Here is a 16,586-nt window from a genome sequence, read left to right on the forward strand (position 1 = left end):
CTTCTTCCACTTGGCTTCTCAGACACCACTGTGCCTGCCACCACCCGTGGCAGCAGTTGCTCTGTCCTGCTGGCATCACCAAAGTGTCAAGGTTAACAATTAAATCACTTTCCACTAACCAGACCTGCCGTCCCTGCTGGACACCAAGCACTGGTTCTCAGGACATCAAGGAGCATGAGTGGACACACGGACAGAAGCTGGGGAACGAAGGGGGTGGGGGGAACCGAGCAACTCTGTGCGATCTTCAAATACCATCAGGCCATTCATTGGCCACTGCTCGGAAGTGTAAGAACCTGATTCTGAGCCAAGTCGAAGGCTCCCCGGACATACACTTAGGATCCGGGACAGGGACACGAGTCCCTCCTCTCCTATCCTGCTTCTGTCCCCCACCTAACACCTGGGGAAGTGCCGTCCACAGCACCCCACGCAAAGGCCATGACAGCACGAGAAGATGAAATCGCTCTCAACGTGGACTTCCCAAAGCAACGGCCCCACACGCCCACACAGCGCCTGCACGGCAGCGTGTCAGCAGTTTGCGTTATCAGCAAGCTGTCCCAGAGCTTTGCCAAAGGACTTCCATCACCCTTATTACCAGTGATTTTATCTGCAGGACACCGAGATGGCCGAACTAAAGAGCTCTTGCTCCTTCTCAACCTCCTCCTCAGAGCAGGGTTTCGACGGAAAACTCCCACACGCTGAGTCAGCGCTTACTTCTTTTGTGCTGGGCTCCCTAATGAGAGGCAGTGACTCAGGGAGTAATTCCGGGTTTGGGCTCGCCCAGGCTGCACGGCTGGTGTTGTGCCCCAGACGCGACTCACAGGCCAACACCCTGCAGAGACGCGCTCCATGGCAGGTCAGGAGCCTGGCTCCTAGAGGCCATCTGATTGGTCATTTAAACCTACAAATCCATGTGGACACTTGTCACAGAGATCCCAAAACAGCAATAATCAAATTCGATCGTCTCAAGTGCCTGAAGAGACAGAGTGGGTCAGGGCCGAGAGGAAAGATCAGTCCACACTCAGCAATGGTGAAAGAGCCCGTTTCGCAAAGTAGGCAGCTGACGAGGACACAGCTGGATCAGGTGCTCGCTTCGCTGAGAACAGAGGGCACTCAATCCTCTCCTTGCAGGGAGCCCCATGTCAGCAGAGCTGGACAGTGAGGAAGACAGCAAAGTGGCCGCAGCTTTATACTGAGGCGGGTCATCGAGGACCCGACCCACGAGGGGGGGGGGGGAGTGGTTTGTAAGGAAATCCAGAGAAAGCCCCAAGAAGAACGGGGCAAACTCCATCCCCAGAAGCCTCCTCTCCACATAGCTAACCTGGCCGGCCTCCTCACCTGTCCTCCAAAGGTGGGGTGACCACCAGAGGACCCAAGAAGCCACCTTGCGGGTGCCCAGCAAGGCCAGACCTTCTCCCCAGTAGACCTGCTCTCCATCATGGACATGATTGGGGGGTGGGAGAAAAAGAGGAAGCAGGGGTGTAGACGTCCACATTTCCTCCCCAGAGCGTCTTGGAATCTGCCCCTCTCCTAAGAGAACAGCACCTCCCCAAGATGGTTGTGACGTTTAATTCAGAGCCCCTGGCCCTGAAGTCACTGCCCCTGGGACCTGAAGTGTTTGCACCGCGTTTCTGCATCTACTAGAGGCCTCAGTGCTGACTACAGACTACTCTGCCAGGCAGAAAGGCGCGGCGTGTGGAGAAGAGGAACTGCTCTCCTTGGGGCACGTCTACCTGGCCACAGGCTGAGGGATGGTCCCCGGGCTCACTGGCACCTGGACCCCCTTCTCCCACTCCTGTCTCCAGGGATCTGCCAACACGTAGTACTCATCTGGGTTCAGCTGGTAGGAGTCATGCAACTTCATGGCGGTAATCAGGTCCGTCCTAAACACCTGGAACGGAAGAGACAGGGTCACTGACATCTGCTGTTTGCATTCTCACTCGCAGCCCTGACAGCTGCTGGGTCACCATGGAGCTGCCGGGTAACAAGGTCACAGGATCAACAGAGAACCAGTCTGACCTATAACAGGAAACCCCTCAGCCCGCCACACCCTGCCTCTGGGGCGCGGGGGTGGCAGCAGCTCACACTGCCCTGTCGCTCCCTCATCAACCGCAGGAGAGCCAGTGTCTACAATGGCAACAGAACAGCTTCACTGTCCTCCCTGAAAAAGCTCCTCAGAAGGCGCAGTTCACCACGCACCTGCTGAAAACGTGTGCATGAAGGCCCAGGAGGGAGTTATTTCACTCAAGGGTGCTCTTTTGGCAGATGTTTGAAAAATAAAACTCCACGAACCATGTAGGTTCTGGGTTTGGAGCCAGAACCACCGGGGCCTCCTCGCTACACCCAGAGGGCCACCCCCCAGCCCTGCCTCCTGGGACATCAGGGCTGATGGCAGGCGTCTGGAAGGTCAGGTCCTGGTTGGCTCGTGCCAGGCAGAAGTACAGGCTACAAATCTGGGCTAGAAACAGTGAGACCAATGCAGTCAATCAGAGAATGGGCCTTACTTACAGACCATGTTTCTTTGCACACCTTTACCTGGCACAACGTCCACAAGGGAAGAGGAATTTGTGGGGAACGTAGAGGAAGAAAGCACAGGAAAGAAAGAAAACAAGAAAAGTAAGCCTCTACCTACCCTCTCCTCACCCGCCCAAACAGACCCACAAGACTCAGAAGTGCCCTCTGCCAAGACAGGTCCTCCCTGTGCATCACAGGCCTGAGGGGACACGGTAACCCCCCCCCCCCCCCCCCGGCCACGTCCGCTCTCCCTGACCGGGGCGGCAAGCCAGGCTGCCTCCCAGCCGGCCGTGTCCTCAGGGCTGCAGGAGAAGCCCTGACCCTGGCAGCAGTGCCACCCAAAGCTGTATTTGGCACAGGGTGCGTCTGCATCTGTAAGCTGCCCACTCTGTTTGCACAAGTCACAATGCTGAACTCTCTCTTCTGGAAAAGGACAGGGAGCTCTTTCTTGTGCTGCTAAGCACAGTTCACTTTATATGCCTGCTAATAGGTCCATATTTGTTTTTCCTGGTGGCTTTTCAGGCTGGTGATCACTTTAATAAACTTCACCATAATAGAGTCTGAGGCATGAATAAAAAGGCCATTTCTTTAGCCTGCCACTCTCGACACGGGCTTTTCCCCAGTATGTCACTCCTCGTTTCCAAAGTCCCAGGAACAAGGGACAACCCGGCTGTGCACCTTCCATAAAAGCACAAGGAGTATCGGACCCTCACAGCACTGAGCCCTGACACAGGCACCCACCCCAGCCATGCCTTCCCCACCCCAACGAGAAAGTCCTTTAAAACAGTCACAGGTCCACATCACTAGGAAACAAATTACTACCCAAAACAAAGCATTCCAACTAAGTCTTACAGGTGAAAAATAAGGAGTCTGCCAAAGGAGGAAAACCAAGCTGCAGCAATGAGATGAGAAAAGGCAGCCCACCACTCCTTTACTCAAAGATGAGATGGCCGAGAACTGACACAGATGCCCCCAAATGCACGTCAACGCCCGAGTCCTGGCAGAGTTCAACACTCGTGCTTTAAGTGTAAGTCTTTTGAACTCTTTTAGAAAAAATCAGGAACAAAACACGGGCAGGGCCAAGGCAGGTGCCACCCACGCTGCTCAGCCCTCCGCGCTACTGGTGCCAGCACTCGGGGCACCCCCCGTACCCCTGCCCTGAAGCCACAGGAGTAGTGAGTGAACATGAGAAAGGTAGTGGGGGGGGGGGGGGGGTTTGTAGAGGCAGAACAGGGAATGAAAGGAAGAAAGACCAACAGAAAAGGAAGGGAGCCCTGCAGTTTCCAAAGGACGCAGGGCCTGGAGCCCAGCAAGGCAATAAAGTGTCCACCGTCCCATGAACTTTCGCTCTAATAGTTTAAGTGTCTCCTTGGCTGGTCCCTACAACTCTAAAGCACGCAGCTCATTCCTGGTGGAGGCTGTTATTCCACAACTAACTCTCTGCTACACTCCACGCAGTACCCCCGCACTCCCCATTTCAGGTGGAGAAACCCAAGAGCCTGGTGGAACGGCGGCCTCTGCCCCGTGCCACCCATGAAGCGGTCTGTGACGTCATCCCGCCAAGATGCAGCACTAAACCAAGAGACAAAACCAAAGATTCTCCTTCCCACAACCTGCTCACTTGAGAACTTGGATAAACCAGAATACTTTTTCTGCAATGATTTAAATCCTCAGAGCCCAACAAAAGTTTTCACAGAAAACAGATCTCAAGACTGGTAGGGGCCCCTAATCAACAAAGGCCAGCAGAGAAATGCACCTAAAAAAATTTTTACATAGATTAACAGATGATAAATAGATAACAACAAAATGGGGGAATAGCGGGGAACATAAGATGAGAAACAAATTTGAAAAGAAGGGGAAAAAGCCTTAAGCATAATCCCCAAAACGAAACTCCCAGAATGACACGGGGTTGTGGCCAAATCAGCCACAAACGTACGGCTAAACTTGAGGACGGCAGTGAGTGGCAGCAGCCGGACCCGCTCATCTCCTGGCCAGAGGAAAAGCTGCTGGGAGCCAGCGGAGATGGACCAGAAAGGAAAAGAAGAATATAATTAATTATAATAACAGCTAACATTTAGCGAGCACTCTTCCCTGCTTTGTATGTATAAAACTCTGCATATTAACCCACTTATTCTTCACAAGAATCCTGAGATAAGACACCTGTGTTATCCCATCTTACTGATTCGGACACTGAGGCACAGAGAAGTGACTTGGCCGAGATTCAGACAGACACCAGCATCAGTCAACAAGGCCTGTGTGTCAGTCACATGTTCTCATGCACACACGTGTGTGATATGCACGGTCACACCAGCCTTTAGAAAATACCTCCGAAGGCTTCCGATCTTCATGTCTGGAGCAGGAACTTCTCCTGTGCTGGGATCGGGAATTCTGTGACCACGTCGTCGACAGGCCTAAAACAAACATCCAAATAGGAACGATTAAAAGTGCACAAATCACTGAGTGTTCACGGGATTTTTAAAATCAAACTGAGGAAGGCTCACCTCGGCGCCACCCCCCCGCCCCCCGACCCACGGGATGAGTACTGGTGCCCGGCCAGAGCTCTTCTCCTGAACAGCCGGAGCCCCCACCCCACTCTGTGCTCATTTCAACACGCGCGTCCCAGGACCCCTGGACCCGCGCCGGCCTGGGGTGCCGTCTGCACCGCTGGCACAGCACACAGGACACCATGCAGAGGGCCTTCAGCTGGAAGCCTGAAGTGAAGAGGGGCCGAATCTCCCACTGGTAAATACAAACTGAAAAACATTTGGTTGAGTTTTCAGTAAACTTTCTAAATGCTGAGCTCATTGTGCTAAATCCGAAGGCTGCCCTCAGAACTTTAAAAAAGAACGTTTTGACTCCATGAGGCATAAGAACTGAGATTCCCTAGGACAGGGAAGTGAGACCTATAGCAGAGCGGGGTGCTCTGGTCAAACAACCCTCCCCACTGCTGGCTCCCCTTTCCTCAGACAATGCCAGGCGGCTCTTTTCTGAGCCTTTCAGTGGCTGCCTGACAGGCAGGGCCCGGTCTCCTCGCAGCCACGGAGCCGGAGCTCCCCTCAGCCTAAGCCCTCTCAGCGGCACCGACTCCCTCCCTCCCGCTGAGATGCTCCTGTGGCCTTGGTGGCAGCTCTCTTTCCTGGGGTCCTCACTCTGTGACCCCTCATCTCCCATGTTTCCCTTGAACGCTTTCCGCCTCTTGCTCCACTTCCCCGCTGTGGGGGGGGGGGGGTGTGCACATCCACAATCCACACCCACGTCTCGCCCAGCTCACCCAGCGCCCGGGAGACGGTGACAGCTGTGTCCCACAGGGACCTCCCTCCGTAGCTGCGCACCGTGTTCACCTTCAGATAAGACACAGACACAAGAGTTCCTCAGAGCTGTCAACTCCGCAAAAACTGGGCTCAACAGCGTACCCAAACCTGTGCTTCCTCTTCTATGCCCACTTTAATGAGCATCACCACCGCTTCTACCTGAAGTCAGAACTCCAAGTCACCCTACACTCTCCTCACTCAGGACACATCCAATCAATGGACGAGCCATATCAACTCAGCACCCAACCCCTCAGAATCCCAGTCCTGCTCCACGCCACCCGCTGCCCCTGCTCCTGGCTCACATGTCACAAGGACACCGGCAGTGGCCTCCTGTCTGCAGGTGCCACACCGCCGCCAAAATCTGAAACGGCCCTCAAACCACCTGCATGCCATCCGTGTCTAACTCCCTAATAACTCACCCCCACCCCGACACATACTGTACTGTTTCCCGTAAATCAACACACACACACACCCAAAAAAGCCAAAAGTTGAGGGAACTGCCATTCTACCAGTAAAAGCACGTGTCACTCAAACAGGAATCTCTTATCTCTACAGATTCCAGAGACAAGGGACACAGACTCAAAGTGCCCTTAAGACCTTGAGGACATTAAGAAATACAATCTGCACATAAACCTATCATCAGATTTGCAATGACCGAGAGTAAAGGAGAAAAGCGGGCACCACCCGCGGTCACCAGCTGAGGCCTGGTACTGGGTCAGCTGACTGCCTGTGGTTAGGCCAGCAGAATTAGATGTCCTACAGGTGGCCCCACATAGTGCTCAATAAATATTTTAGAAAGTTCTTTAAAACGTAATAAGTGTGTCTCTTTAGACTCCAAATAAACAAGAATGTTTTTTTTCACTCCCACATTGAAACTAACAGAGGTTCTGAATCTGGCCATCACAGGAAAAAGGGCCAAGTTAGGAGCCTGGAGAGAAAGGCCCTGGGTGGCTCCTGCCTTTAGACAGGCCTCTCTCAGCCTCGGGTCCTGCAGGGCACCCTCCAGCCCTGCCCGCCCACAGGCTGAAAGAGAGACCGGAAGTGCTCATCCATCTAGATGGACGCCCAGGGGCGCAGGAAGGGAAAGAAGGTGCAGGGCAGAAAGGCCCTTTCTTTTGAGATACTGTGGGAAGGGTTAGAAACAATAAGGAACAACGTAGAAATACAGGAAGGATGATTCAGTTACTACACTTTAAAATCTAACAGGGGGCAGAGGGAGATGAGTCCTTCCACCAGACAGGTCCTCTCAGAGCTAAAGCAGACCCTTACATTTGCTCATTCTTGGTTTTGGGGGCCTTCTTGCCTTTTCTTGGGGATCTGTCAGCGTCCCTCCAGGGTAGCTCCCAAGGTTCCCAGGAAGCTTGCAGCCTTACTGGTATGGAAAACAATCCAAGTAGGGACAATCACTTAGAAACTTGTACTGGGGCTTTTTTGGATCATTGAAAAGTGGGTGTCCGCATCGCACCCGCTTTTAAAAACAGAGATCTGAAGATGCTACAAACTTGGTGTTGGATGGTATTACCCAAGAGAATCACTGGTCCACCCAGAAAGAGTCTGTTCCTCTTCCTTTTGATTTACTTAATGCAAAAGATAGAAGAGACGTAAAAATTAATCCTATTAAAGTCACTTTTCAGAAAGGGAGACGGGGAAAACCTAAGTTTAAATGATCACTGACATAAGAAATGTTCTTAGCTTAATTATAAAGCCCAAAACCTGAAACAACCCAAACATCAGCAACACAGACTGAATAAACTGTGGCACATCCATACAAGGAACACTGCCCTACCCAGCAACGAGACAGGGAGAGCCACCGATGCATGCAATGTGCACGAATTCTGGAATAATTAGGTTGACTGAGGAAGCCAGACAAAAAGAGTACATATTGTATTATTCCATTTCTAAAAAACCCTGGAAAGTATAAACTAATCTACAGTGACAGAAAGAAGCTCCGCCGTTGACTGGGGAAAGGTGGGAGGAAGAACTATCTTGAGTTTTCTGATTTCACAGGTGTAAACACATTAAAACGTATTACAGCACACACTTTTAATGTGCGCACAGAATAACTGATGATTTTCTATTACCCACTAATAAAGAGAAAACGCTCTGAGTTTACACAGGTGGTTTGTGCAAAACCTAGACGAGATCCCTCCCTGCCCAGCAGCAGGTATCTCCTGTTGCCCGTGACCCCTTCTTTCTCATTCACTTACTCATATCAGAAAGCACGTCAAGAGCCATTTGTACAAGACACAGGTGACTACTGACAACATACAGCGTTGCGCACACAGTGGATTCTCAATAAAACTTTTTTTGAAAAGTAGACAAAAATACAGTGTCTTTGTTCGGGACAGTCAGGGTCAACGAGGACCGTCACAGTACCTCAAGGGCGGAAGGCGGCAGGTACCGAGCACACACTCCTGCTCGACCTACCAGAAGACAGGGTGCTGAGCTCAAGGAAAATGAGGCAACAACACATGTACAGACAGACGGGGGGAGGGGGGCCTCCTGCTCAGCGTACACCTGTTGCTATAGCACCAGTCCCAGGAAGTGCACAGGTGGGACACTCAGAGCAGGTGGCCCGACATTCCTACACCAGTCTCCCCACAGCCATGCCCTCCAGACGCTTCCCAGACGGTCAAGAAGCTCCCAGAATATTATCCAAGCAAAAATAATCCACATTCCTTTCCAATTTTAAAAAAAAAGGTATGTTATGGAACACTTTCTTAGAAGTATGTTGGGTGGGGGGGAGAAAATCAAACACCAAAAGGACTGGGAGACAGCGGTTTCTGCTACAGCGAACACCGGCCACTGGTCAGCTCTTACAAAGCATGTGCTAAGATCACACTGGGCGGTGCTGCACTTTGTTTTTGTTTTCAGAATGCTAACATTTAATGACAAACTTACATTAGGAATGTCACAGGTAAAACTTTATTTTCTTTTTGTGTTCAGGAGAGGAGTTGGGAACTCTAATTTGGTAATAATGTCTATAATTATTGTATTGCTCACACAGAAGATGTTATTACCTAAAATTAAGTCCACGCTAGTGACAAATTTAGGCAACTTTAAAAATTCTTGACTCATATGCTGTTTGAGTAACAACTATTCCGTATTAAACACTGAAAAGAATAAATAGAAAAGAATGCCGTGTTTTGTTTTAATATCCCTTCCACTAAGAAGTATGAAGCGCCCACAGACGGCAGCGCTGGGAGCACGGGGCCGCTCCGAACCCTGCTTTCCGGTGCTATTATGCAGGTATCTTGAACAGGCTCCTTTGAAATATTAAAAATAACCATGCTGGTCTTGCCCTACATCTAAAATAAGGAAAAAACCTCAAGAGCAAATCTAATACCGATTGCACACACCTCCCACATTTAGCTCATGTGTCTTAAGCCTCCCAGATTGCACGGCACCCGAAAGGTTCAGAAATTAGACTCAAGCGGCGGTGTGGGTGTTCACAGCACCACAAAATGCAAATGACGGAAGAACCTCACCACTGACCAAGTGGCACATCTTGTGTGTCTCAGACCATGCTTTACACAATAAAAAATAATACGCAGGTGTCTCCTGCGGTGTTAAACCAGCTTAACAAAGTAAGATGCTTAGGACCAGGGAGCAAAGAGCCCCGCAGGCCAGCTGGCATCATGGACAGTGCAGCCCTGAGACGCGCCCCGCGGGTTACGTCAGGGCCAGGCTACCCTGTGCGAGTAAAACAGCGCTATGGACATTCCCACCCAAAAGTCATCAAACTGAACGCAGTGACTGGCTACTTGCTTTAACTGCATGATAGCAGACGAGCCTCTAACACAAGCACATTTCCATCGGGGGCTGGCCCTACACTTCCCACAGCTCTTCCATCCTGGCACCGCTCAGCTCCGTGGTCCTACTCACTTCCACCTTCAAAATTACAAAAGCACAACACACACACTCAAAGAACTGGCCTAGCAATGTTTCGACTTAAATACAGTGGGACCTTCTATCAACTGACACACAAAGGTGTCAGCCGCACAGCACTCCTGCTGAGGTCCAAGCCCAGGGCCACAGGTGAGGCCAGGCTGTTGCTCCCAAGCCCAGGATGGCACTCTGCTCACCAACGTCCAAGTCAAGGCACAAGTTGGGTTTGACACGGGGCCAAGCCACCCGGGTACCTTGAGGAGACATGGATACCGTGCGCGTTCTGCAATATTCGGGCCAAAATCCCCACATTTCAAGAATTTCTACGTAACTCCTTGGTGTGTCCCCAGATGCAACTGATGGGGGAAAGGAGCGAACTAAAGGTACAGTCGAACAGAAACAGAACGGAGGCAGAGTTCACTTTTATGCAAAAGAGAAACCACCCAAGACTTGCATGGAGGTAACCAAGCATAGCCAGCCAAACATCAGAAAATGAAGACAAGTTATTAAAAGAAAAAGAAGGGAATCCACTAAATGCAGTTAAGACACGAAGGGGGTGTAAGCAGAAAGTATATGTCAGCCACTAAAAATACCAGTCTCTCTTCATTATTGTTCTGTAAGCTGGGGAGAGCCTGAGAAAACAAAAGTGCCCACAGAGCTTCATGGGTGCCACCCACTGACCTGCATTACCAGGGGCCAAATTAGGTTTGAATTTGACTCAGCTCTCTTTTCCTCACTCTCGCTAAGACAGGAGGAGGAGCCAAGCTCCGCGGTAGAACTGGAGGAGACAGAAGTGTGTCAGGGCCTGGATAGGTGTGGACAACCGGGGAGCAGGGCCCCCCTACCAGGTGCCTGGCTCCAGACCCTCAGAGCCACACCACTCAGCTTCCCACGGGGGGGGGGGGGGCGGGTCAACACAGCCCTGAAAGTAGGACATTCGGCAGGAAAAGGAAGCCCTGTTTCACGACTTTAAGAAAAACTGAAGTAGCAGGACACTTCTCTGTCTCTGAGGAAAGCATATGAACCGATTTCCCTCTGGGTCTTTGAAGAGTTGCTACATTTTAAAACAACCAAAAAACCAAACACCATTTACATTTGGTCCCTTATCCTGGCGAAATCCCCCATATTTTGAAAAAAACTGCCGAATGACCAGTATTCATTACGTACTATTTAATGCTTGTCTTACTTTTACAGAAATATAAGAATGCTAATCAGAGCTGTTAATTGGTCTGAGATAAGCAATGATATATAATTCCTGCCAAAAGCAAGGACATGATGTTTTTTTAATAAGCCTCTGGAGCTTTATTAAAGATAAAATGCAATCTCCTTTAGGTTTTGGAAATACTGAAAATAGGTGGTGGACCCTAGTCCCACATGTGTAGAAACCCCTAGGGACAGAGTCCTGGGCAGGGAGGCAGGCAGTGAAGGGCTTGCTTCTCTGGCCACACCCGGGCACAATGTGTAACTTCAGAGATCGGCTGGGCCACCGAGTCCCAGGAGCCCAGCAATTATAGATGTGACCTGCAAAACACCCAACGCTACTCCATCCAACTGCAGGGCTGGCCCCCCAGGGCATCTGGACAAGCGTCTACAGCTACGACTGCCGCCGGATGAGGGCTTGCACTGGCACAGAAAATGCCCATCCATCCCTGCCGGTAAATAGCACACCGGCGCTCCCTGGACCACGCCAGGAAACTGAGCAAAGGGCTCAGCCCTGGAGGCCGGCGAGCCCAGGCATGGCTGCAGCCGTGCTGGGGCCCCACTGTGGCCCCACGTTGACGTCTGCAGTTGCCTCTCCTCCACTTGGACATGCTCTGCATGGAGGTGGGAGCAGCTGCCAAAACCCTGTCAGGGCTGCAGGCTGGAGATGCTGGGAGCCACCAGTGCTCAGACCCAGCCCGTCTTATAAGCAGGGCTTCCGTAGCGTCCAGACCCAGCTGAGGACCGGCCCAGTTCTAGGGACCTGATTTCAGGGGCAGAAGGCACCCCACTTACCCCATGGGCCTGCGATGCAAACAGGACGTCTAGAAGCAGAGGCCGACACGGGGAAGCAGCTGCCCTCGGAGAAGATGGGAAGGCATGCATGGATATGCGTGCAATTTTATACGTTAAGTCTTGGCATTCCAAGGTTCTTACGAATACCATCATCCACCATAGCCACTAAATCATTAGGCCTGGATGGACAGCACATAAAGCCTCAGCACGTGCTTTCTACTGAACCAGCTGCATGACAGACGACGGCCCGCCTGCTGTCTACCACCAGCTACCATCACGTCCTCCACCAGCAGCATCGGATTTCCAGATCTGGCCTAGGGGCAGGGAGAACCCCGATTTGTGGTCTGTCTGAGTTAACCCCTCAGTACCCTACAAATATTTACCTTACCCCTCTGCCGCCCACCTGGACATGAATACCAGGAGGAAGAAGACGGCCCATCACCAATAAGGTGACTTCTGAAGGACATACTTTTCATGGAACTTTGGGTGCTCTCTTCTTCCTTCCTTTCTAACCAGAGTTGGAGGGGCGATGCATGTTTACACGAAGCATTTCGTCTTCTAGGGCCGCTATGGGCTGTACTGTATCCCCCAAAATTCATGTTGAAGCCCCAGTGCCTCAGAATGCGATGTATTTGGAGACGGAGCCTTGAAAGAGGTGATTAAGTTACATGAGGTCATCTGGGTGGACCTCAACCCAGTCTCACTGAGGTCCTTGGAAGAGATCAGGGGAGCATATGCACAGATGAAACACCCTGTGAGGACACAGCCAGAAGGCAGCCGTCTGCAAGCCAACGACGGAGGCTTCAAAAAGAGGAAACCTGCCTACACCTGGGTCTTGAACTTCCTTCCAGCCACCAGACCTGTGAGAAAATAAGTATGTGTTGTTTAAACCACCAGTCTGCGGTGCTTGTTAGGGCAGCCTGAGCTGACTAATCCAGGGACTTTGGGGCTTTTCGGAGCCTCTGGACAGCTGAGGACTAGACTGGGCCCCGGCCCGGAACTGCACTCGCCAACATGGTAGTTACTAACCACACGTGGCAATTTAAATTTTAATTAATGAAAATTAAATAAAACTTAAAAGTTCAGTTCCTCAATTACACTAGATTAGAACACTTCCATCCTACTGGGCAGCAGTAGTCCAGAAAGGGGAAGGCTGTAAATCCCAGAGAACAGGAGAACCTTTTCTCACCCAGCTCCCCCAAGAAAGAACGGGGGCAGTGATGGGAACAGTGAGCGCGAACCTGTTGCCCAAAAAAAATCACTAACATAGGACTCTTTGCCTCCTACTGGGCATTACTAGCAGCAGAGGCAATTCACAAACTTTCTTTTCATTAACTCTGAGCCTGAAGAGCGAGATTTTTTTTTTTTTAATTGCTTCAGGACACAGTAACTGTGTACTTGAGCAAGCAGCAGACATTTGTTGGGTACTTACAACTCTGAGGACAGTCTGATATGGGCAGAAAAGAATTACCTGAGCATGCTTTTGCCTCAAGGAGTAAAAAGCTTAAGCAAATATTAGAGAAAACAGGTAGTAAAGGCCGTGAAGTGACAGGTGGTAAGTTCGGGAAGCATCCGGAGGCTCTGATGGGTTTTACTGACTGCACTTCGGCCAGGCCCCTCGGTCTCTCCCTCTAGAGCCCACACTCCCGAGTCTCTCCTTCCCTCGCCCAGTTCACTCCTCCCTGTGCCAAACCGCGCCCCCACTGTCTTCCCCCAAACCCCCTCAGCTCCTGCATCCCAGGCCTTCCTGATCTGATCACAGCTACCTTCAGCCGTGCCCCCAAACACCCGCCACCCCTCCCACAGCCACCAATGCTACTTCCCACTGTTCCATGCCTGAACCCAAAGCTGCAACCAAAATACCGTGTTTGTGTTCTGTTTCCACCTATCAGTGTGGGTACCCACGGCAGCAAAGCCTTGCTTCTTAATTTACAGCTTTAATCTGCTGAAAACTTGGAGACTAGGAAACGAACACCACCCTGTTCACCTAAAAACTCTTTCATCCTTCGTGACCTGCCCAACTTTCATCTCCTCCCTAGGCTCCCCTGGTCTCCACTCCTGTGAATCCGTGCCTACATGTACTTCTGTCTGCACAGGGCAAAGCCATCTCCATTGCTGCGAAGACTTTCTACCAGAGCTGGAGCTTACATATATCTACCTAAGACAGTTCCTTGAAAGCAGGCCTGACACCTTTGCCATCACACAGTAGAACAAGCATTCCTTCAAGGTTTTCCGGGTTTAACCTATCATGTAAAGCACTGTGCTAGGTACGAAATGTCCTTGTTATCCGAGGGGGGCTCTCCGAGCAGTCTGTTAGCTTCTCAATACACGGGTGCTGTGTCACATTTATTTTGACTGCCTGGAAGCCAGCTACCTTCTGGTTCTCGGCTGCACTGTGAAAACACGAGGATGCCAGAGAGCAGAGATGCAGGCAGTGGTCATGGTAAAATCGAGTAAAGAGCACTCGCTGGCTGGCCACCTGCTAAAACCTGTACCGCTGTTTTCCCCTCACACGAGGCAGTCCTTAATCCCTCTCTGGATTGTGTTCAACTAGTTAATAATTAACCGGCTTCGATTAAGTTTCTTTTCATAAAGAGCAACAGTGAAGTGCCATAAATGATGTTTGGGAAAACCAGACACACTGATGGCTCCTGGAACCGGATTATTCATCCTCGGATAACACACAGGAAGCCTGGGAATGCCTGCCCGCGGTCAGCCCGCCCGCAGAGATCCGCGTGCAGACCCGCAGTCAGTATCACACGCAGAAGTGTTTCTCTGACCTGCCTGACACGCGAAGGGCCTCAGCTATTTAAAGCGTTGCGTTCAACAATCCTGTTTCTGCACAGACCCAAACCCCGGCCGGCTCCAAGGACAAGAAAGCAGGACTTACTGCCGTTGTCGTCAGAGTCCTCACTGCTGCTGGGAAGGCGACCTCGTTTCATGATCTCCCCGGGAAACAGCAGGCAGCCTGCAAAGCAATGAGACAGCACTTAACACAGGATGATAACACACTATCATCAAGTTGTGCTTCAGATGGCAGCCCGGAGTCACAGCATACAAAAGCAAACAATCGGCTTCAAGCAGCATTGGAATGGTAAACACTGAAAAGCCCAAAGATACATAATTAGGTGCAATCATTAACAGAACAGGTTGAAAAACAAGGGGGAGGGGCAGAGCAGTGTGTTTCAGTAGGTCTCCCAGAGGTTCCAGGTTCCTCTCTCACTGTGGTGACAGTATCAGGACAACTACTCCAGGAGTCCTTGGGCTGACAGGCAGCAAGCAGGGCAGGCAAAGCCCAGGGACAAGCCGGGGCTTCCTGATGAACAGGCTCCTACTCTGTGCCGGGTGGGGGCCTGCAGGTGTGACTATTTACACTGCACCAGGCAGGATTATGCTTCTCAAGCAAATTTTACTGAAATAGCCCTAAAAGCCGAATAACCTAGATTCTAGGAACAAAACAAATGGGGTAACGGGACTGCAAAGGCCTCCTGCAGCCATCTCCAACCCCTCGGCAATGTAAGGCTAGAACAGGAAGGGACCACAGCGAGTATGTAATTCTGAGGCGGACCTTCTTCTTTACTCTGAGGAAACTGAAGCCAAAAAAGGTTTCAGTGCGACTTGCCCAAGGTCACACTGAGGGCAGGAAGCTTCTCATCCAAATCCAGTTTCACCACCTCACCCCAACTCCTTCCAGGAGTCCAGTCTAACCGGGCAGACTAAGGAGGCGGCTTGTACCCAGGGAGCTGGTGGTAACAGGACTCCAGCCCACCAGGTAAGAGAAAGACTGCACTTAGGAAGAGCTCAGAGGGTGGGGACTGACGGCCAGCCACTGAACTCAGGAACTCACGATAATAGTCACACAGGGCAACTCTCTAAACAAATCCAAAAAAGATTTCCCAAAATAAAAGTATTGATCATTCTGACGTATCTTTAGGGCCCTGCTCTTACAGCAGAGCAATGATTCCCAATGATGGAGGAGGGTTTTCTTCCACCCAGCCCCTCAGAAGAGTACAGGCAATCTCCCTCACTGGAAACCACAGTATCAGAGCGTGGTGTGTTTCCAAGAGCGGGGCACATGGGGATGGTGTGGAGAACCACTGTGCTAGAACAAGACAAATTAAAAGACTGAGCTTCACTGTAAATGGACCTCTAAAAGAGCAGACCAAACAGGCAGAAAACACATCCTACAATGTAGTCTGTGCCCACCTACAAAACAGACCTACCTGATTCATTCGAATATTCAAGCCCCTACTCTGTAATTCCAGTATTTTATATTTTCTTTCTGAGACACTCATCCAGTTAAGGTTTGTGGGTGTTTATTTGCCAACTGATTCCTCAAAAAACATTAAAAGAATTTACCAAGACAGAGCCAGGCCCTGAGTCCTGATCTGGGTCAGGAGCTGTCTCATTATGGGCTAGGGCTTCACACTGTGGGGCAGGGGCAGGGCCCTAAAACCCACCCAGCCCTCTTCTCAGAGCCCCATTCAGCCCCAGCTCTTAACACCCACTACCTGCAACTCAGCCTGGAGCAGGCTCACTCTAGTCAAAAACTCCCACGGCCCAAACACCTGTGGGCCAGTCACGCACACTTGAAATGACTGTCCCCCATGCCCTGTCTCCATGTACACCACGTGCTCACAGTGAGAGTCCCCCAGGCTTCTAGAGAAGGCACCTCTGCTCCCCTCTGGACCCACCAGGAGGCAGTGCAAGGACAAGGGGAAGCACAACCAACCTCATGCCAACAGCTGCAGCTCCCAAAGCCTATGTTACGAGAGTAAAAAAAATACATATATAAAGAGCTACCTAAAGAGGAATCCCTTGCGAGTAACAGCGTGATGCCAGACACAACACGAAGAATGCAGTTCCCACCTTCTGAGCGGG

At 51.0% G+C, this 16,586-nt stretch overlaps 1 protein-coding gene across 9 annotated transcripts in view; it reads right to left on the reverse strand.

Moving 5' to 3' along the window:
• The window catches only part of JADE1 (jade family PHD finger 1), a 147,481-nt gene that overhangs the window by 23,703 nt on the left and 107,192 nt on the right, over positions 1 to 16,586 (reverse strand). For 7 of the 9 annotated variants that reach the window (XM_019749014.2, XM_074338532.1, XM_019749011.2 and 4 more), the window contains exons 2-4: positions 14,596 to 14,673; positions 4,837 to 4,922; positions 1,731 to 1,888 (exon numbers count right to left, since the gene is read on the reverse strand). In XM_019749014.2, coding sequence (XP_019604573.1) covers positions 1,731 to 1,888; positions 4,837 to 4,922; positions 14,596 to 14,647 — 296 coding nt within the window. In that variant the 5' untranslated portion in view covers positions 14,648 to 14,673. Of the gene's footprint in view, positions 1 to 1,730; positions 1,889 to 4,836; positions 4,923 to 12,174; positions 12,363 to 14,595; positions 14,674 to 16,586 lie in introns of those variants that run through there. The other 2 variants (XM_074338530.1, XM_074338531.1) reach the window with 2 other exon arrangements.

The sequence above is a fragment of the Rhinolophus sinicus genome, linkage group LG07 (genome assembly GCF_036562045.2).
Source record: "Rhinolophus sinicus isolate RSC01 linkage group LG07, ASM3656204v1, whole genome shotgun sequence".
NCBI classification, from domain to species: Eukaryota; Metazoa; Chordata; class Mammalia; order Chiroptera; family Rhinolophidae; genus Rhinolophus; species Rhinolophus sinicus.